The 22,727-nt window shown below is 39.1% G+C and overlaps 2 protein-coding genes across 6 annotated transcripts; one reads left to right on the top strand and one right to left on the bottom strand.

Annotated features, from left to right (window-relative positions):
- Window positions 1–342: 342 nt before the first annotated feature.
- LOC149111554 (uncharacterized) lies at window positions 343–6,060 on the top strand. Its single transcript, XM_089289198.1, has 3 exons — window positions 343–449; window positions 674–721; window positions 2,515–6,060. The coding sequence occupies exons 1-3, from the start codon at window positions 414–416 to the stop codon at window positions 4,984–4,986; spliced, it is 2,556 nt and encodes an 851-aa protein (XP_089145324.1). The 5' UTR covers window positions 343–413; the 3' UTR covers window positions 4,987–6,060.
- Window positions 5,752–21,508, bottom strand: LOC110062602 (uncharacterized). Of its 5 annotated transcripts, XM_089289197.1 has the most exons (10): window positions 21,261–21,508; window positions 19,683–19,736; window positions 19,469–19,594; window positions 14,311–14,370; window positions 13,759–13,803; window positions 12,181–12,212; window positions 11,269–11,661; window positions 10,667–10,767; window positions 9,442–9,609; window positions 5,752–9,158 (listed from the first exon to the last, which is right to left on the bottom strand). In XM_089289197.1, exons 5-10 carry the CDS (start codon window positions 13,788–13,790, stop codon window positions 6,210–6,212), a joined length of 3,675 nt encoding a protein of 1,224 aa, XP_089145323.1. In that variant the 5' UTR covers window positions 13,791–13,803; window positions 14,311–14,370; window positions 19,469–19,594; window positions 19,683–19,736; window positions 21,261–21,508; the 3' UTR covers window positions 5,752–6,209. The 5 variants fall into 5 exon arrangements, with proteins under 5 accessions (XP_089145323.1, XP_089145320.1, XP_020625192.2 ...); XM_089289194.1 differs by having other exon boundaries at window positions 13,759–14,370; XM_020769533.2 differs by lacking the exon at window positions 14,311–14,370.
- Window positions 21,509–22,727: the final 1,219 nt, after the last annotated feature.

Here is a 22,727-nt window from a genome sequence, read left to right as displayed (position 1 = left end):
ATTGGGCGTGGCCGAAGGGGCAACTTTCAAGTTCGATTTTACGGCGAAAATGCGTCGGAATTCAATTTTTTGTCAGAATATTTTTTATATGTTATAGAGATACCAAAACCATAAAAATCCTGTTGGGCCTGGAAACACCGTGACTTAAACTGAGAAACCGTCGCACATCCCAGCCCTTCTACCAGAAAGTAATGTTAGCCAATCAAAGTTTAAACTAGACGCTAACGTGCGCCAAAAGCTAATTTGACAATTTAATGAGAAGTGAACCTGGGCGTATCATGAGATTCTTTATCTAAGTGATTCTCACCAAATCCACACACAGCACATAATAGAACTAATAAAAGCTAATCTATCAATAGGTATTAATTAGGAATACATGTTTTGCTTTCGTTATCCAATAGAAAACTTCGCAGATGATAGCACGCGAAACACAAGTCAACATGGCTTTGGTAAGCTTACATTGTAGGGTTGTTTTTTCTGTAATTATTGACACCCAGTGGCTAAAGTAGCCGCTCTTCCCAATCTTTATAAGTCTTCCACTAGGAGCAGCGGCTGGTTGTTCGGCATCTAAGTTAACTAGCTAAAAATGCCAACAAAGTCGTTAATATTACTCTTTCGGATTGCGTTCATTACTTGGTATTTTTAATTTAATTTTTGCTTTTCTCATCTTCAGGAAAATGATCTGAAAGTGTCACGTGGAACACAAGTCAACATGAGAGTCGTACGTAGTAATGTATTGGTTTTCAAGCATTCGGTAGTTGATTCAGAGGGTTGCAATATTGTTTTACCACTTCAAATTACAACCTTTGTGATAAAATAGAGATATAAAAAAGCTTGATAATATCGATAACTCTCGCTCTAGTTTGGAGGGGTGCTATCGATGTGTTGATGACACGATGACCAAAATTCATGAATACGCAGTGAGCTCATTTTCCGATCATCTCAATGCCACTAATCCACACGTTCAGTTCACTTCGGAGGAAGAAAAGAACGGTGGAATTCCATTTCTTGACACCTGCTTACACGTGACCGAAGATGGCTCAACGAAGGTCATCGTATACCGGAAACCGACTCATACTGATCCATACCTGACTTTCCATTTTAACCACCATCTACAACATAAAAGATCTGTAGTTGACGCTCTGCTACTTCGAGCTCAGACCTTGGTGTGCGAAGAAGTTGACAAAGTAAAGGAAATTCAAAACGTTAAGCAAGCCTCGAAAGCCAACAACTATCCTGATTGGATGCTAACAGTACCGAACACTGGATCTGGTTTGAGAGAGTCCGAGGAAACTGTTAACGAGTAGAGAATATATGCCGCAGTGCCACACATCAAGGGCACTTTTAATTCGGAACGCCTACAATGAGCATTTAAATCACACGAGGTCACATTTGTCCACAAGCCTTTCAATTCCTTAAGATCGCAATTAGTTCGTGTTAAAGATAAATCAGAAAACCTTAAAAAGTGTGGAACAGTCTGTCACATCCATTGCGAACAATGTGACAAAGAATATGTTGGCGAAACTTCTCGTTCAGTTAGAAACTCGACTAAAAGAACATCTTTCGAGGAATTCGTCAGCTGTTCATGAACATTGCCAGCTCACGGGAAATCCAGTGGATTCTAGCAAAACAAAAGTTCTTGCCACGGAAAGCAACACTTTCAAACGTCGCGTAAGGGAGGCAATTGAGACCGATTATGTAAGCCCTCTTTGAACAGAGACAGTGGCTTCGAATTAGCCAACATCTATGACACCATCTTAGCCCCCTCGAGACCGTAATGAACATATCACCCTTCTTAACATTCAAATTTGTATTGTGGCTGACGAAGTTCGGTATATCCCAACAAAATATCCCACTTTTATGATTTGAAATTGCGCTCTGAGTACAGACATTATTCTCTCTATAGTTTTTAAAAGTTGTTAAATACTTGTCATTCTCGAACGGCACTACTTGAAGGTGGCTGGCAACCGTTTTCATCACTTTTACTTTAATGAATCAATAATATCAATAATATCTTTTTCAAAGAGTGCTGCATTAATGGCAACAAAAACTGCCTAATCATCGGTGAACAAGTCATGGTCATTTTCGTGACGAGACAGGTTACCATAGACATGATATAACCTACTGGCATCTTAGATTTTTATTTGCTTGTTATTTATTGTATCGCTAATACCATGCTTGGAAGTGGCCACTGGAATAAAGTTATTGCTGTTATTTATCTATTTTCTCGAATCATTAGCAGTATACGCTGAAGCCTAGTAAACCTCGTGTAATACCGAGGGTAAATAAAGGTCTATCTATTCTAAGCACCGAATGAATAATAACAATAGATATCCCACAATCCTCTGCGCTGTATACATTAACATGCTTCCCTCCTTTGTGCAAATTTTCTCCTACGACATAACTTGTTTGTGAGCGAAGTTTGTGAGCGAAATATCTCCATCTATCTCCATCTAAAAAATGTGAAAAAGTTAAAACAATTGATGTACCTGTTCTTTTCCTATACCTTGGTAGGTTTTTAGGCCTGTTTCACTGAATGGAGATGCAGCTATGCCAACACTGATCACATTACCAGGGGTTCCCCAGGATGGATCAAAGAAAAGACAGTTTGTGCACCTGACGGCCAACCAAGAAACCTCCGTTAAAAGCCGTGTTGCTACTGAAGTAAACGAAACATCTACTGAGGACCTTGCCCAACGGAATTCCAAGGACAAAGTCAATCCTGACCAAAAAAAGATGGGGAATAGTCTCCACCCTCAAAGTTCAGCCTCTCATACAGAGGAAATGCCGAAAAGTACTATGTATCAAAATGCATTCCCCGGGGATATCATGGCACAGAATGACCAGACGTGGCTTTCCAAATCCACCAACCAGGCATTCAGTTACATAAGGAAAGAAAATGTTACCCGTGAAGCTATTGGAACCCGTATTGAAGGAAATACAAGCTCTATATCAGCTTATTGTATAGCAACTTCTGGATCACTGACCTCAAAAGAGATCAACACTCTGAATAATGAGACACGGAGTTCCGAACCCAAGGAGGATGTACACCGTCACACAAGCGTAAATCACACCTCCAGGCCAACTGCGAAAACTCCAATAGCTGTAAAACCAAATTCAGCATCTGTCCATTGTTACCCATCCCTTGGATCAGTAGCTTCTAAAGAGACCACAACTCGGAGGGACGAAGTATTGGTGCAAAACGAAGCTTTTCACAAGTTATCTTCTACGGCCTCAGCAATTACAACTGTCCCATCTATTTTTAACGATGGGATTGAAAGGGGAAGATCAGCAAGTCAGCTTCCTAAAAATCCCATGAAGTTACAGGATGCTTTTGGAGATAAAACAAACTCGACCTCACTTCTTCCACCGCCAAATAAATATAAGAAACCTAATGTAACGAGAAGCGTCCCACACCTAATTAAAGATGGGTTTTGCAATCGTAAAGATGGCCTGCATGATACCCCTTCTAGACATGCGTCGACAATGAAGATCTTCTTAACGGTTGATGACCCCGTAAGACCTGCATCAGATAGTGGTCCATTCAGTATCCGGAGGTTGCTTAGCACCCAGAGGCCATCACAGAAATCACAAGTCACGAATGCGTCGGCTTGTTTTCCCTCTCACCAGCAATGTGACCTTAATAAGCACGGACATCCACCCGGTACCCCTTCCCGTAATCCTTCGTCACTTAATGGAGGAATTGTGAGGGATAGCAGCCCCGTGAAACCTAGGTCAGCCAGTGACTCATTTGTTATTCAAAATATGCACATCAGCACCGAATCGTCACAAGTAACGAATACACCCAGCACTCTTTCCTCTCTGCAGGGTTGTGGTCAAAGTCCCTCTACTGTGCCTACATCTTCTAGCTTTATTTCGTCTCGAGATTTTACGGCTGGTAGGCATAACTCAAATTCTTTAATCGCACCTTCAAATGGAAAATCCTTGGGCCAAGAACATTTTGGCGTGAAGGGTGCTCCTCTTCAAACTTCGCCATCGAACTTCTCAAAGAGCTTTTATGAGCGCAACGAACCACACCAAAATGTAGGCCCTTCCAATGGATCATCAGCCGAGAAAATCTGTACAAATAACTCTAGTCGACAAAATCCTAGTTACACACATGAGCGAAAGTCAAAACCACTCTTCCACCCAGGTGCAATAAAAGTCGCTGACAAGACTCCACAAAGCAGGACGCTTCCTGTGGCTACTGTGCAGGCAATGACGACCCTTTCGAGTTCATTACATGTAGGTAGTTCAGTTCCTTCTCGTGAACGATTGTATACAAGCCATAATCATTCAGAACCACCAGGAAATAGAAGCTACTCAACAGAAAAAACAAGAAACGCTCAACAGTGGCGTCACAAAGATCACAAAATCCAAACGAGGCACAAATCATATGACGTAGAGGCCTTGGATCTACCTGGATCAACCTCTTCGCTGTTGACGCCTTCTACAACCTCTGAAAACAGTGACCTCCGAACATTTGTTAGTTATTTAACTGAGCCAGAACGCCCCCAAACAATATCTGCTATCAAAGAACAAGAGCTGGAAACCTCTTTCGATACAGGTCAAGATGGTCAGCTGTTAGAATCGCGTACATATTGTGATAGCGTGCAGACACAACAATTAGAAATATTTCAGAATCAATCAAGGAGAGTTTGGACTCTCCAATCGGACTGCAATTGGGTCTCCGATGATCCCAACAGAATGGGAATGAACAATGCTCCTGACATTTACATGCGTGTTACGGACAGAGACATTCTTCCAAATCATGATGATAACGTGTTGCAAAACCTGCCATATTTCCCAGGCTGTCATTCGCCTGTTGATAAACAGTACACTCCAGTTGGATATACATCGAGTACTGCGCATCTTAGTAGTTCACATCTTCAGCATTATCCTATAAGACAAATGAAGGAACTTCAGCTATCCCACCCCCGAAAACGAAAACTTCTCTCACCGTATAGACAATTTAATTTAACATAAGAGGGGATAGAAAACAAATTTCATTATCATGCAGGGTAGTCAATCACGAAATTGTATCATTTGTATCTATGATTCTCAGGAGGAAAAATACCAAGGAGCTTGGCGATAAGCCCAAGAGGCAAAAATATAGGGGCCAAGAAATGTCCAGTCAAAACATGACACAGGATCATAACCAGCATACCTATGCCAACCATCCAATTATGCATATCTTCAATCCTGGGGTCGGAGGGAGCCAAGTTTTACTAAGATTATTCTAGGAGTAGCCTTAAATGCAGAGACCCCTGCCCAATTCATTTTGCCTCAGTACAGTCTGCCAAGGAAAAAATGCAAATGCGAGCTAACAAAATATACAGGGAGAATGAATATCATATTCTGAATAAATATTCTGCCTAACCAACGCAATACAATGGTAGCAAACATTTTTATGGAGGTTTAACATATTAAGTATTTAAATAACCATCTGGTTGATGAAAGAGGTATACGTAATCATAATTGTGTCCGCAATGAATTATCGTACTTGAAAGATGAAGTTAGTGATAACACACCCTCATGAAGTCAGTAAAAGCACACATTAGGTGTGCTAGGGTAAGGTATATTATGCTTGACAAATTGGGGATATTGCTTTTCAATGTTAGCTCTGAAAACGGGTTGTTCTTTTACCGAAGAAATGAGATTGGCGATTCTGATGCTAAGTTCCCGGTTTCACACTCTCTTATCCCACCTCTGGAAATGGTGAGGTTATAGAATCAGTATGTCAAAAGAAACTTCACAAAATATAATTTTAATGTGGCAAACTCAGCTCTTATTATGTCTTCATTGTTATTGATGTGACATTGTTAACCCGAAGAAGGACTATCAACGTTATTCGTTATTTTCAAATGTAGCCGTTAATTAATAATACAAGTTAAATTATTAAACTGCATATTCAACAGTTTTTTCGCTATTTCTTATGTTAAAAAGCCAAGTTTAATCTTAATTCTAAAAAAGTCCAATATAATCTTCAGCTTTCATATTTATTATGTCAAATTTAATTTCTAGCGAGTGAATATTATTAAAATTTAGTCCTGGGTAAAAGTGAGAAGACTCGTAAATGCATTGAAAAGACTCCATTTTAATGACATAGACTGGTTCTGAACAGCTGCCATTCAGAACTTGAAATGTCACGTTGATTTAAGTTGGCTGCCTGCCAAGGAAATACATTTATCATTTATGGTACTTTTCTTTTAAGATACTTGTTTCTGTTTCTGTGGCTCACCGCTCACAGCTGTGCAAGGTGGATGACGATTTTCAGACGGCTCTGATACAGGTATCGGAGTACCTGAAGAAGATTTTAACCACTCTTCACTGAGGTGTTCTTGTCTTTTACTGGTGATTTTTTTGTGGTGGTGCTGGACAAGATGCGGTCGTTGGTACTGTGGTAGATTGTCGTTGTCTTTTTTGTGTTCTGAGAGTGACGTTTGAAGATACATTTCATGCGCGTCATAACCCTCTCGTTGACAGGTCTCTTGCCGTTTCATCGAGCTATACGGGCTTGGAAATTTCAAACCTTGCTGTGAACTGTTCTTTAGCTCGAGTGATTCACTTTCTGCATACGGTGGTAGTTTAGCAGTTGCGTAGATGGGATTGTCGTGAGATAATTGGTGAGGGGAGTTCCTCAGTTGAGTGATGTACCGCTGACATGGATGTGATAGTTCTATTCGTGGGCTCGGGTTTGAAGTCGGATGGAAGGATGCACTGTTGAAAGAACCTTCTCCGACCGTCAAAACCGGCTTACAGGGTAATGCTATACCTTCACTTTTTATTTTATCGCTATTGCACAAGGATGGCTCTTCTAGATTTTGTATACTGTTCTGAACATAACGTTTTGGCTGTAAGTAAACATACCGTCTGCATGTTTCAGAGCTCTTATTTGGAAGATTGGCCGCATTAACAGTCTGAAGATTGCGCGTCGGGAAATGATATGGAATGTATGGCACGCGATCGGAGTGAAGAAGGTGAAGCAAAAGACTTTCTTTGTTGTACTTCGATGACGTATTGGTGCTGGAAGAACAAGGGCTATGTAGCCGGACATCACTTGGAGGACATGAAAATTTTGGTAATTGGTCAGAGAATTCCTTATTGCCACTCTTTGTAGACTTTTCCTCGATGTGCGGCCACCTGAATGCATCACCATTGAGTGGTGATGTTAGTCGTGGCAGTCCATCTGACTTTGGCGATTGTTGCTTGTTCACTTTGGTAACGTATTGGATATTGGATCTTACTGGAACGAAAGGGGTCTGCTGTTCTTTAGGTCTTATTGGTGGATAGGGCAAGAACCTAGGTTTGGAAATGGCATGGTTTAGAGCCAAGGTAGTGTTTTGGGCTTGCCTCAGTGTGTGTTCTTGGCACTCTCGACTATTGTAAAATCTGGGAGGTGAAAGGGAATTATCACCCTCTTCTGGATTAGCTTGATAAGGCATCGCCTTGAGTTTGGTTTGAGAAACCGAAGCTAAATCTTGATCGCCGTTACAGAGACGTTCATTTACGGAAACACTATTATCTTGCTGTGAGTGAGTCGCTCGTTCCTCGTACTGGAGGGAAAGACTGTTTACGTGCTCTGGAGGGTTCAACAGTTCCGTTTTGTCCAATTTTTGGTTTCTAACTTTGAGTGACTTTTGGTGTTCATCGACATGTCTCGTAATTACATTTGTACACTGTCCTTTTAGAGGTTCCTTGCTAGGAACATGTTGCCCAACGACGCGTTTATGCCTCTGGGGTTCCTTAGGCTGAGAAATAAAACTTCTTTGAGAAGTTTGTGACTTGGAGTTCACGCAATATCCTTCTAAAGCGTGGTTATTGAGACCTTGGTGGCTCAGATCGCGGGTGTGAATCTTGTAGCTCTCACCAAGTGTTCTACCCAGTGGCGGAGTTTTATTGGACTTCTCTGGAGAGAGGATTGGGTCCGTAGTTTTACTGCCAAGCCCTGCAGCTTGCGCTAGCGTGTTAGTGCCATTCAGTAGGCCTACTGACTGGCCAGAACTGCCCAAAACCGATGGATTCTCAGGAATCGATTTTGGTAGCTGTGAATAAGAGCTAACTGGACTGGCCACGGTTGCGATATTTGATTGTGGTTGACAATCCGTTAACTGAGTATCTGCATGGGTTATGTAGTAACACGTACCGTCGTTGGTAAGAAGTGATGCCTCTTTTTTTCTTTCATTCTCTACAATCCAAGTACTTCCCAATAATTCTCTGTGCTTGCTTTCTACTTTAGATGTCTCTTGATCAAGTGAAATTGGAGAAAGGTATCCCGCTGCTGTGTGCTTAGCCAATAACGTTTTGTTGTCGCCTTGACAGGTTTTTTCAGTTTGGGTGGAAGACAAATTCATGGATATCTTCTTATTTTGGTCAGAAGAGTGCTGCTTACATAAGACCTCTTTGTTTTCAGGATGGGTTGTTTGGGACGTCATTATTCCTGTGGCGGTATGTGTAAGAGGCTTGTAGACGTTTTTGGGTAGTGTGGGGGCTTCAAGTCTACACAACGGGTTTAAAGTACACTGATTTGGGACTTCTTTTGCAGAACTGGCGAGGATTTCGTCCAAGACTTGACAAAGAAGGGAGACGGGATTTGGTGCAGAATTTGAAGTTTTACCATTGGAGGGTACATTAATTCCTTTATGATGCAAAGTAACAACTGGAGACAAAACTGGATTGTGTAAGGCTGTTTTTGTTGGTGGTCCAAATCCAGTTTGAACTGGGGTTTTGGACAACGTTTGAGCGTGTTTTGGACGATAAATAGAGGCAAGCGTTGTGTCTTGGCCGATGGATGCGATGGGACCACTGGAACCTGTGCTGACTGATTTTGTGGTCCGATCATTGGTGATGCTGTGCTCCACTGAAGCGATTATAGTATTATGTGGTGGTCGTATTTTTGGATCAGATCCAACAACTGGGAGTGCTTTATCCTTCTCATGAGTCTCATCACCTGCTTCACTATCAAAGGGCAAGGAATAGTTGGTGTCAGTGGTGACAGACCTTTGGAGAGAATTAGATGATCCATCTTTTGTTTTATTTCCAATTGCAGTTTTAGAGTGCAGTTGTGGCTGCAGCAACGCTTCCAGACATCCACTCTCATCTGACTTAACTTGTGGCTTTTCTTGTAGTTTGGAGCTTATTGATGCTGTTGTAGGAACCTATAGAAATCAAATATAATATTAGGAAGGTAAAAGGAGAGCTGAATCGAATTACTATTCGCCTTTCGCGTCGTGTCCTTATTAAGTTATTTTATTTCCTGATTAATGCTAGTTTATAACTGGAAAACTGTGATGATTAATGCTGTGAACTAGGTTAACATAAATAAAGTTGGGCATAAAATATGCAAATTATTATCATCGCTACCAGAGCAATGGCCATTAGCAATCAACTTCGCAAGTTGACAACGCTGGTTTCAAAACAAATAGTAGGTAAATAACTGACCTTATTTTGCTTTCGACGAGTGAGTTGTTTCCTAAGAGCGCCCCACAAGAGAGTGACTCTATGTTTTAACCAGCGGTTTTCACTTTCTAGGGTGGATATACGAGACTTCAAGCTTTCAGCTCTGTCCATCGCCTCTCTTGTATGATCTTTGATTATTTTTCTTATTTCCTATTGAAGAATGATAAAATGGAAAAATTTAGGGCACAGGTAGGTTTTAACGTCCTGATCATTTCAAAGTAAAATTTTTGCTTTTGACAGGTCACGTGGCATCGTGACGTTTAGGCGAAACTAGCCATTATTTTTAGTAATATCATCCAACAAAAACGCGTTTTCCATCTTCTAACGTTTGAAATGACGGTCCCTCTTTCCGCAGAAAAATGTTGTGGGGTGAAAAGTCGTTATTTTCAACAAAATTCGACTTTTGATCATTTATATCTTCTAAAAACGAAATCAAAGGAGATCACATCAAACGTTTACGCCACCAATTCGCCGAATTACAAATTTTAGCAAAATGATCACTTGATCAAAATAGTATGTTAAGGCAAGGCAGGACGCCTAGTTTTATAATCAGGGAAATTTTAGCGTTAGAAACCAAACATAACAAGAGATATAGCTGCCCAACCATCATTCTACTCTACATTCCTGACCCAGGCCTTAAGCTGCTTGGGAGGTCAATAAACCAAACACGACTCCTCGATAAAGAATTCATTTTATTCCTAAGAACACCATTTTCTTGCGGGACACAGTGAGGAATGCCGAGCGGGCTATTCGCAGGGTGGGATTTTCTTCTTCTTAACAACCGCGGAGCTAGGCATATAATAAGACCAGATATAGAGCGTTTTCACATGACATCACGGCAGCCATTTTGGTGTTCTAAACAATGAAACGGCGGCCATGTTGGTGTACCAAACCAATCCTGTGGGTGTTGAACTCTTTTCTTATGCAAAGACTTCTTTTTGTTCCAGTAAATTTGCATAGGTGCTGGCTACGTTAGTGAAAATGCTCTATAAACATGATTATGCGAATAAACATATTCACTGGACTGCGCTATCTGACGTACACAGACAAGCAAGAAACAGCTTGTCAAATCGAACTCTATTGTGTTCTTCATAACCAAGGTCGCTGTTTTGAACACAAACAAGGACATAATTTTTTATCATTTCATGACGTCAAACTTAACTGACTAAAAAATTGTTGTAAGTTACTTGAAATCTGTGAGACTTACGTGATGCAGTTTCTCTTTAGTTGGAGTATCTAGAATCAAACGCTCAAGCTTATTTTGCTGCGTTGGTGCATGATTATTCATGGTGCATCCGTTCTTGATTTCTGAAGGGAAGTGAATTCAAAACATTGACTTAGCAGTTAATGCACGTGAAGTGAGTCGTTTGATTGGCTACTTCTCGGTCGGGATTCTTTATTGCGGACTATTACCATGGTAACGGCCAAACCGTCATTGCACTCGTTTCACTCATTCATTCCAAGAGGTAACTGGGTTGCCCAATTTTGGAGAGTTGAAACGTCTTTGAATCTTTATCGGTAATTTTTGGAGTTCTCGGAAGTTCAGGTAATATATATGCAAAAAATGATGGAAGACATGCAGAAGATATTTGCAAAAGGTTGGGGAACCTTGAGGAATTTACGGCGCGTGATCGGAGTACGTTTTTAGCTACTTTTGTAAGAGCTGCATATTACTTTGAAAATCAGTTTTAGGAGAATAACAGTCGAGTAACTGGAATCTTTCGTTTCTCTAACGAAGATCTCATTAGAGTGAAAGAAGTACGTAAGGAGCTATTGTCTATTTATATCATCTCCTTTTTTCAGTCTTACCTTTGGAAGGTTCTAACTTCTCGTGAGAAATGGTCAGGAATTTGGAACAGCTCGTTGGCAGCACACATGCTGCTGAAGTTGACTCCTTCACACAATTTTTAACACTATCGGGGTCCAGCTTTCTCTTTGGCCCGAAAGCACTTTCCTTTTTCTCCTCCCTCGAAGTCAGATCATTTTGCTGTAGTGGTACGGTTTCATTCTCATCGCTTCTTTTTCGTTCTGGTCCAGCGCGATTCAACTCATCAACGATGCTCCGATAGCATTTGAGGACTTCAGGGCGGACCAGCTTAAAGTTCCATCTTATTTTCTTGTGGTGATTTGGCACGTTACAGCTTGTCGTTGTCTTTTCGTTGCTTTCATTTTCCGAGGAAAAAGCATCCTGTACTTTTTGCCCTTTAAAAGGAATTTAATTAGGAAACGATTTAAGAGAAGTTAAAAAAGCCATTGGGGAAATTAAAAGTAAACTGAAATGGACTTACAGTCACAAACACCTTTCAGAGTGCAATACTGCTCAATAGCTTTTATTTGAATTTTCACAAACTAGAGTTATATGCAAAGACTGAAAAAGTTAGAATTACCTTGTCCAGTATAAGAAACATTACCAAATGACAGTACTGCCCAACAACTTTCATTTGAATGGTCACACACCAGGATTTTATCCACAATGGCAATTCAGAGGGAATAAGTGTGGTCAGAAAAATCAATAATTTAATTCCCTTATAATAATAGTTTTTGAAAACAATGGACCTTATTATGTTTGATAAAAAAAAACTGATCTAATTATAGACTTTACGAGATGTGCGAACAACTGGAAAAAAAGAATCAGCCGTGATGCCCGCTGACCTCTAACGCATAGCTTACTATTTTGATGTAAAATAACAGAGAGCTTAAGAAATAGCCAAACTAACTTACCACTTGGCTCTTCTTCTGGCGGATCGAGCTTCCTGTGATAAATGACAAAAGATATTTACAGTATATGTCTTAATCTTACCCAGTTTACTGTCTTACTCTTACCCAAATTTAACCATGCTTTCAATTTTTTCGGTTAATTGTTAGTCTTTTTCAATTTAACGAAATTATTTCTTTTAAGACCGCAAAGCACTCTTAGCGCTCTTGAGAACGTTGCTTTTACTTAAGCACGCCAAACCTTGCATACGGTGGTCGTACACGCAGAATGAGCGGCAGTCAAAACCGAACTGTCCTACCAGAACGACATGATGAAAGTTTTGCTTCGAAGACAATCATGATAAAAATAAAGACAATGCTTATATAAGTTGCTTTGGCTCTTCTAATACTTACTGGAGAGATCTGTGTTTAATTTCAAGAGGAATAAGATATTTCGTTCAAAATAACACAACTATTATCCTACCTGGCGACACTCGACGAGTGACTAGCGAATCGAGTTGTCGGAGGCAGACGACCAATTTTTGGCGCCAAATTTTAAGCTTCGAGACAATAAATGTTTCTTATTTTTCATTTTTTACAGTCTGAGATGGTTTTTGGAATTAAAAATTCCTTGACGTGAATATTCGATGCCGTCTGCAGTGAGAAAAGTTGCTCAACTTCAATGCCTTTCCTGTTAACATACATTGACGTCAGGACAGTTTTCCCCCTGCTAAATCCTGATTGGTCAATTCAAATTTCAGGCGCACCGGCCGTATGCGAGGAATTTCTGCTTATGGAAAATTTTCCTTGATTTACCGCACCAACTAGTCATCAAACAAACCCACTCGTTTGAGACCTAATAATATTATAACTCAGTTTCACATGCAGCCTTGCAAAATACGTTTGTTTTTGTAAACAATAGGAGATTAATGGAAGATATATATATTTATTTATATCAGATAAGTTATGTTTCCGTCTCTTTTCTAAATTAAAGAATTGCTTACAGCTGAAGGCAGATTTTCCTGTTGCATAATTTCACGAGCGTTCACAGACGAACACGTGAATTTTAATGGCGTCACTTGGTGAAACAGACACAATGTGCGGAAAAGTCTTGCGTTCGACTCATTTTACTGAAATAAATGCTCTGGTATTTTTCTATTAATTCCGCGCACGTAATGCCAAACAAAATCTGGAGAATTTGACAATTGTTGCACATTTCACATAATGCCGGGGGAAAGTAATCATAAGTTAAGAGTTTAAGCTTCGTTAAACAAGAAACAATTTTAGATCGATTGAGTCACTTTTCTCTTCTGGGGGGGTTTGTGTAAAAATATACATTTTTTCATTTTCCATAGGATAAATTCAAGAAAAATTCAAAATATTCAGTGATGTCCCTCGGCGTTTGTTGTACAGCATTCTTCGATTTTTATCATTATTATTTTGTTGTAATTGACATCGGGGACAAAGAAATCCTTGTACGATTTAAGTTGCTGTTTCCAGAAATATCAGTTTATTCATCGAAGTACGGCAAAAACATATTTTCCATAACAGAAGTGAGAGCAATGACATGAGTAGATATTAACTTTTTTTCGCAGTCGAACTTACCTGCGTTTCGGAAGAACTTCTGAATCCTCCATCTTCTCAGTAATTCTGAAGGTAAAGAAGATGTATATTTGAGGAAGTGTTTGTTTCTGACAATCCCCAGCATAACCGCTACACGTTTTAGATTTTTAGCATTGACAGTTTGCGATTTTTCTTTTGTCATATTTTGTCCTCTTCCATATTTTATGTCAACCATTTTAAATTTTATGCTTTACTTACTGATCTAGTTCAACAGTTAATAAGAATTAGTAAAATGAATGGGCAGATCTTTACAAATTTGATTTCCAACTGCAGGGCACAGCGGATAAAAAGTAATTTATGTCACAATCTTTGTTTGACTCGACCCGTAAACGACTACCTTTTATATTTTATCATCATCCCTCTTTTTTGTTTTTTCCTTTTATCAAGAACTTTGTCTTGTCGCTGATCATATCGATTCAAATTACGAATTAACCGATGACGCACACCATCACTGAAATCTTTCCTCAGTGATCAGCATCTCTGGCTGCACAAACAAATACAGACAAAACAGGTATTTCACAAACGTGTCCTTACACAATGCGATCTTACACGTAGGGCGTCTTTTTAAATGTTCTCCACACCATCCGTTCTCGTCTGAAAATTTTTCAAAACATCATATGTTTTAAAAGTAGACGTCGGTGCTGTAATAAGGGCTTACAGCTGTACGTGACGTAATTAGCATACATATTAGAAATTTGACGCTAAAAGACGAAAACCGATTGACACAATACGGTTTGTTTGAAGATCGTTTTGCAACGATGCAACGATTCTATTATAGATATGCAACACGTGTATTTTAAAATTTTGGAGTAGTTAACAAGTTATTCTGTAGTCAATTAACCAGGCCATGCTAAGAGCGCTTAAGATGGCTGTTAGCGCTTGCGCAGTGAGATTTTGGGAGCTAAACTTCATAAACTCAGTCAATTTTTTGGAAATTTTCCGCAAGTAGACAAAACATGTTGATTTTTCGGCTCGCTTAGACAAGAAGTCGTCCGCTCCCCGTTCAGAGAAGCGTATCCTATCTGTCAGTGAACGACTTTCCGTTTTTTTAAGTAGCCAAAAACACCTGAATTTATTGAGGTGTCTGTATTTCTTTTTCTGCAAATAAATTTATGTGTAACACCAATAAAGGGATATAAAAAATTTGTGACTACAAAAGAAATACTTGTGATTCATTATCTCAGTGTTTCTGTGGTTCATTTTCATACAGCGCTGCAAATATCTTCCGCATACTATACTGGTTAAAGGTTTGCTTTTAAAGTTGCTGTCAAAAGATGCTTATATTGGGCGTCGATTTAAAAACAGCAATCTTTCATATGAAACCTGTCAGAAACAATTTTCCGGTAATGTCAACTAAAACCAGCAGATGTTTGACGATACAAGAAATTAAAGGTTACTGGGTGATATTAAAATTATTTCATGGCGAGTGCAACTTTTACATGCGAACTTCTCAAATATGTTGTTAAAAAGACCGAGTAAATATATAATGATATCCTAAAATCATTACCAAGCTCACATAAAGTTTAATATTGTTGAACACATGCAAATTTCCTTTTTGTGACATCAGTGTTAATTCATATACTACTGATGTAGTAACTAGCTCGGCTAGTTAATTCAGTACTTCGTTTTAGTTAATCTTTTGTATCGAATTTCGCTCCTGATATTCAACTGCAATTTCCTAGCAACTTGCTATTTGCAAAACGTAGCGGTTTACCTCTTTAAGTCTGACTTCCAATATGAACGAGGCGAAAGGGAACGTTTTCCAGCACATTGCTCTCGCTGTTAGTAATAACATTAATTCAATCATACAACAGACAGTATGATCTTGATATGCAGTCGTTTTCACATAGAAACGGCAGGTGTACTGCTGGTAAACTGAGCTCTGGATGACGAAATTTTGTTTCGCAGCTTCAGTTCGATATAGTGAGCTTTTACCGTACAATCACTTATTGACACACTGGCCTTTCTTTCATCGAATAATTAACAGCATATTTCGCATATGCGCAGTCCGTCTCCACTTAATGTTTTTTGACGTGATATTTTTCGACAAATAAGAACACAAGGTTCGCTCCCGTGGTAGTGAATTCATGGACATTGACCCCATCAAAGAAACTGTACGAGCCGTTATTGACAAACGTTTAAAATGAATGATAAAAACCGTGTTCTGTGAGTTGAATACAAGAGCCATCTGTCATCCGATTGTTTTGACAATCCAAGAAAAAGCCTGTTTTGCTCTTTGCTATGCCATATTTTCACCTCAGTCCGCTTGACTTATTACACAACTGATCACGTCTATGTGGGATTCCATTTTGAACTAGTTTATCACTTCTTGAAGTATAAGGAATGTCGGGAAAGGGTAAATTACAAACCTTTAACCTCAAATAGAGACTAACAACTCGACGCCAGTTCATTCTGATTTGAAAAGGCAAAACTAAAACAAAAGGGTGAAAACGCCAGCTTGTCGCACGTCCCTTATTTCGAACAAAGTTAAGAGGTTTTATCCCGGTTTTAAATCTGATAATAGCTATACAGCGAAACCTACGTTTTGTGATGTTTTAAACTGCGAAAATGAAACAGACCAATCTTGCTAAGCGCGAAACTTAGGTTATTCTGCTGCATAGTACTAATTCTTAGCCTCTATCATCAAAACCAGTTGTTCGTTAAGATCAGAACGTTTCTAAGAACTTGCCGTCGAGCAGTTATGATTAATACGAACAGAAGGTTGGATTGCCACAAGTATGGCCTTGGGCAGTTTAACGACGGGGAACTACATTAATCCACGGTTACGCGGCTATCGTAAAAAAAGAAAGCAACAAAACACACTATTATGAATCTAACTCTGAAGGACAAGATTGGAAATTAAAACACGCGGCTTTCGGAACCTTCCAGTTATCTTGAAGCAGGTCAAAGCTTGGAGCAATTTGCGACGCTTACTTTATTTCATGCTAATATCCAGTGTCTCTCATGGTCAGGGCTCTTAACTGCGACCAGCTGTCAAAGATTGATTGACAGGCAAAATGACACATTATGCTTCTCTAATGACGTGTGTCTTTGTTGATAATTATTTCAGCCAAACTATAAAATTAATGAACAGGAGATTTCATGGATCGATTTTTCAAAGCTGCGTTTATAATAAAGTCTTGTTTTGATCAAGAGTTTGGTGGCACATTAAGTCAAGATTCTCTTGTTGATGGTAATTGATAATGTATTGCAAAAACCAAGAAAATAAACGTTTACGGAGATTCAAAACAATAGAAAATATATATTTAGCTCAGTCTCACTGAATAATGAAATGGTTAATTTACCTTTGAGCAATTGTTGATATAGCTGTTAGTTTTTACAGCACGATCCTGGATGTCGAACTGTCATCGTTTAGCCTCATAAATAAACAGCTCGACTCTAATTTTACTTTGTCAATTGTTTTCCTTCTTTTTTTTCTACTTTTCATAGCTCTATCAGAAAAAAAAAAAACACACAACTTCAACATAAAACCTCGTTTCGCACAGTTTGACGAATTGTTCGCGATGTTTTCATTTTCGACCAGCACTGAACCATCCATAGCAACATTCCACATTTATAACATACTTCTTCAACTGGGAAATTAATTGAAAGGACTACAACCGTTGTTGAGTTATTACCAGAAAAAAGAATAGAGCGCTTGGAACTCATATATATGACCGATGTTCTACTGCTTTTAAACTGTTATTCCCTCTCCAAGAGATGTCAAAATATATTATATTACTAGACCATGACTGTCACTGACCATATCTTGGTGAAATGTACAGAACAAAATAGCTCTCCTACCAATTCGACAAGAGGTTACTCGAACTATAGGAGAAAATCTACTGTCACTGGCACAGAATACAATAACAAAAATGATCGGGACTGAAGAAGTATGCTCAGCTCAAGTACTGCGTGTGAACACGAGCCAATAGAACAGTATTTATACGCTTCATTTGACTTTCAACTCGACTTGAAAATGAAAATTACGGAAACGTCGGTTTTTTACAATTTTTTAAGAAGTATTTCTAGTTAATTCTCTAAATACGTCATTTCTTGTTCGTCCAATGAATTTCATGCCACCATTTACAAACATGCCATAAATGTGTCTCTACACGTGAAAACAGTCTGAGATGGCTCCACGAGCACGTGCGGGCTGTTGCATAACGTTCAGTTGCCCTATCGGCTTTTGAAAGGGAATAGAGCAGACTCGATAATACTGGGGAAGACCGCCATTTCGAGTTTCGATATTTATTCATTTTCAGGTTCCTGGCATAGAACATTCAGTCGTTACTTGCATCTCCGTTGAGCCACTTCTGTGTTTTTCATTGTCTGACGATTAATGTTTTACTTGGTCAGCTATGTATAGTTAAAAGTAAAACGATTCCTTTAATTGCTCTTTATCCTTTTATGCAAAAGCGATTTCTAAATGCAAAATTTGAACATTTGAAGCGTCGTAGCATTAAAAATTTTCGAATACATTCAAGTCGATATCAGTTTTCAGGCAGGTGTTTTATATGATGATTAAGAGTATTTGATAACTACGCTTGAGTTTGTTTAAGTCGTTATATTGGGATTACACCGGCATATCTACGTGTTATACGTATTATTAATCGCATCCTTCTGGTGCACTTAAACCGTAAATAGTTTGAATTTTATGCAGCTAAGATATATTTTAATGTGTGAATAGTGTCCACAATTAGTTTCTTATAAAGCTAAATTCTCTTTGACATTTGAATAAAGTCTTTCATTCTTTCATTCATTCATTCACTTCAGCGGAATATCAGGCAAGTTTGGTCGAGCCATAGTTCGTCGTTCTGCGAAACGTAGTCCCGCCGAAGCATACCGCAAAAGGTACGATTAGGTATTAACCCTACATAAACTCGGCCAAGTCATCATGATATCGTAGCCATAACAGGTCAGTGAGTTGATATCGCTGGATATCAGGACAGTAGACAGTTTCTGATTTGCTTATTGCGAATTTGGGTACGATAATATTACAAAACAAATATTTTCTTAACCTTCTTGGGGATGGGTTTGCTTCTATGATTGGCATTTGAGAGGACACACCGGAAAACGTCGGGATTTTCGAGAAAACAAACGAGACCAGTAACTAAGCGTATACTGTCACTCTTTTACTAGGTTGCTGCTTGAAGAACGATCTACTCCATCAAAAACATGGCCTTCTTCAATATTCCCTGCCCAGTGTCCTAAACACTATTCTTTGACATTATTCGCTTCATTGCGCTATTAATTGGCCACAAGGTTGTAATTTAAAGACCTTAATCACTAACGAGTGAATGGCTGTGCAAATTAACATTAACTTCACGTCAATTAAACCATAATGTTTTGGTAGGATCAAATTCAGAAGAGATCATTTGACGTTAGAGAGTATTACTGTATTCCTCTGCAGCGATCGATAGAATGTAATAAGATTATGCAGTTTTTCCAAATTTTACTGTTTCGAAATGACAAGAAATTGAGAACTATCAGTATATTGGCAATAGATAGTGAATGAGGCCATATTCACTGGATGATATGCAATCAAAGAATTTCCCGTTGCCATCCAAAACGCAGAAAAAATTTTCAGTTTCGGTCCTCAACTCTCGTTTTGTCGGCTAATTGACCGCAAAATTATGTGAAATAAAAAAATCATTAACACGTACCTAAAAGATAATTATTTTATACTTACCTTGAAAAAAATCAGCAGAAATAAAATAGTTGTGCTTCTAGATGTGCTACAACGTAAGTTTATGGCTGAACTGTTGCCTGCAATGGCGGTATGGTGATGATGACGGTGGTTTTACAGCCGCGGCATCTGGTAACGAGGCACGATCACTTCTTAAGACTTGCACCAATGGGAACTAAGCCGCTAATTACAAAGCGGTGTCATGTTTCCTACTCACCAAATCACATGACAGGACTGCGTGATTAACACGTTCAACTGATTGGACTTTGATCTGTTAGAAAAATAACCACCCGCAAACATACATAAAAACGTGTATTGCAAAAAGTCCTGGTTAAGACACGAACTCGTGCGAGCCAGTAATAAAATAGCATTTTTGCTTTAGTGTCTTCCAAGTTACATTTCACTTAAGCTGTAACCATTCCTTCACATCATTTCAGTGATTCCCATGTTTATTTTGTACATGCTTTTTTACCATGTATTCTGTTAGATAAATTTCATTTTCATCCACTGACAAACGTGACGACGAACTTAACACGGCAACAACAACGTGACAATGTGAACTTTATGAGCGGAGAACGAGAGATAGGAGAAATCAGCGATCAAACTACAGTAAATAAAGTCAAGTTTAATCAGGGGGGTGGGTGACGCTCTTTATCTCTTGCTCAGGATATATTTTGATTCTCTAATTATTATTTATTTATTTATTGAAAAATTAAAAATACTGGCCTAACCGTAAATTGTCGTTGGATATGTCTGCTGGCTGGCGCACCCGACAACATTATTTGAAATAATGTCATTACCACGAATGGTCACGAATGACTTTTCTATCCGTTAAAAAAAGCTTGTGGTCATCTGAATTTCCGTCGTAAATGCTAATTCTTCGAGGGTTTTTGACGCTTGGAAAGTATTGCCAGAGACCATTTTAGAACTCATCCACTTTATTCTTGACGCTCTGCATCAACTGGTTTTCCATCTTGCAGACCGGTAACTATGTTTGAGGCCGCAATTTTTCCAGCACCAAATTAGCTTTTAACGGTGTCGAGATCAGTATGGCGTCACTGTGGATCGATGTTAACCTTATTAAATGCTAATTCACTGCTTTTAGCGTCGTTTTAGCTTTCCCCTTGCTTGGCCAGGTGGAAATTATGAAAATTCACACCGGCTGACAAGTTAAGCCGAACCCGGCACGTTTTCGAGTTATATCGAGTGAATTGTTTTCCAAATTGTTCGCCAATTTTTCGTTGTTTTCCTTTGTGATTATGAATCGGACACTGTGTCAAAAGCAAAATTAAAAACATTGAAAACCAGCATTGCAAAATGGTAAATTTTGTCACTATATTTACAAAGTTATGTCGGCTAACAAAAGCAGTCCATTCAACGCTATCTTCCACTGTGTTACTGAAAAATAAATTGAAAACTGAACCACTTTAGATGAACAGCTACTGAAGGAACTAACTTTTGGCGATGATCGTAAATATATGAGAGGAACATTTGTAAGAAGCTTATGTTGTTGTGTAACAAGATAGTACCGGGAATGGACGAGAAAGTTAACTATCTTGATTATAAATCGAACAAAACATTTTTCCTGCTCCTCAATTTGACTTCCACGTTTGGCAGTTTATGTTTAAAAGGAAGGCTACTATCAAGAGCTGGGACTGGCACGAATGGAATAGAACTTTTAGCAAGAAGTTCAGCGAATCTTGGTGCGAAATTCATAAATACCGACCAAAGAAATATACGCGGCATAACAAAGTCATAATGCGTTTTGAAAACTTAAGCTAGAAATAATATTCACCTTGATTTTAAACGTTGAGTCTTTAGTTCATTGGAGTAATCTTCATTCAGCTTGGCATCTCTTGAATATTCTAAGACTTATTTATGCTTAGAGCCTGTGTATTTGTGGTCAGGATCTGAAAGCAATTATGAAATGGTAGGGAGACCCGCTTTGTTAGCTGTATGGCCTGTCAACAAAACTTGCACGTCATTATACGGTGAGAGTGAACGTAAAACAACACTTCATATAAGCGACATTTTAGCAGTGATGCAACCAAAAAAAATCCGGCTCTTTTGATACCTATCCAGACGTTTAAACTAAAAAAATAATAATTTACCACCGCTATCGATGTATATTGATTATCCTGTTGTAACAGCAAGACATTTTCAAAGACCTTGTCACTCGCGAAAAGCCTAGAAAGTAAAAGCAACTCTTAAAAATATCGTGCAATCGGTTTGACATGAAATAGACTCATGATACAGGAAGTGATGAAGACAGCAAATAAACCTAATGTCTCCAGCTCTCAATTCATTACAAGACCATTACAGATAATGATCACAATTTTACAGTTGTTGGCGGATTGCAGGACTACAATGTATATTGTTCGTTCGTTTTATTTCATTGGTTAGTCGGTTTAGGGCTAGATACATTACTGCCAAAAAAATGGTCTAAAATTCGTTCCGGAATTTCCCTTTAAGAAGCTCTAGAATTATTTCAAAAATCTCTAAAATTGTCGAAATTTCTTTTAACAGTTTATATGTGTTTATGTAGACGGCTCACTCACCTCACTGGACAGCCATATTTGCTTCCAACATGGTTGGCATAATTTGAGTGGGAAACACTGATTACCCTGAGGACACCACTGTGAGAGTGAGCCCTCAAGTTGGTAAGGGGTGGCCAAAAATAAACACTTTCGCGACGTTTTTGACCGTGTAAACTTTTGAAAATTGTCCATTTTAGCTTCCGAGTGTCACCTGGAAGCTAATAATCCTATTATTGCTAGAAAATTCTACCAAATTTTACTTGATGTCTACAATTTCCGAGACTTTATTTATTTCCCGAGAAATAAATGAAGCCCTAGTTCGCTTAGCCTGCGAACGCAGACGTATTTCCGGCTGTCGGTTGTCTCCGCCGAAAATAACGTCTGCGAACCCGAGCCAGGAAACGATTTCTGTGACGTAGGAATTTTAAGGCAATCACAGTTTAGGTCAAGTAGCCCCAGAACTACTGTGCGAGGTATTCGCTGCGAGGAGCGCTCTAGTTTCATTCTATCATGGAAACTGATTGGCCAAAGAGAAACAAAAGTCATTACGTCACAGAAATCGTTTCCTGGCTCGGGTTCGCAGACGTTATTTTCGGCGGAGACAAGCGACAGCCGGAAATACGTCCGCGTTCGCAGGCTATAGCTCGCTTGGATGTTTGGTTGGTTGGCTGAACGTTCACTTTCTTGTTTACTCATTCATTCGTTGGTCTGTTTCTTTCGCGGTG

The sequence above is a fragment of the Orbicella faveolata genome, unplaced genomic scaffold, assembly GCF_042242905.1.
Source record: "Orbicella faveolata isolate gen_17 unplaced genomic scaffold, um_ofav_v1 contig_2, whole genome shotgun sequence".
NCBI classification, from domain to species: Eukaryota; Metazoa; Cnidaria; class Anthozoa; order Scleractinia; family Merulinidae; genus Orbicella; species Orbicella faveolata.
The sequence above is the reverse complement of the archived record's forward strand: the minus strand, read 5'-3'. Positions and strand labels throughout refer to the sequence as shown.

Coding starts and splice junctions, on each gene's coding strand:
- LOC110062602 (XM_089289195.1), bottom strand. CDS start 13,790: ATGGAGGATTCAGAAGTTCTTCCGAAACGCAG. Junction 11,662..12,180: donor GCCAGAAGAAGAGCCAAGTG/GTAAGTTAGTTT, acceptor TTCCTTTTAAAG/GGCAAAAAGTACAGGATGCT. Junction 9,159..9,441: donor CTCGTCGAAAGCAAAATAAG/GTCAGTTATTTA, acceptor TGATTTCTATAG/GTTCCTACAACAGCATCAAT.
- LOC149111554 (XM_089289198.1), top strand. CDS start 414: ATGATAGCACGCGAAACACAAGTCAACATGGCTTTG. Junction 450..673: donor CACAAGTCAACATGGCTTTG/GTAAGCTTACAT, acceptor TCTCATCTTCAG/GAAAATGATCTGAAAGTGTC. Junction 722..2,514: donor CACAAGTCAACATGAGAGTC/GTACGTAGTAAT, acceptor ATACCTTGGTAG/GTTTTTAGGCCTGTTTCACT.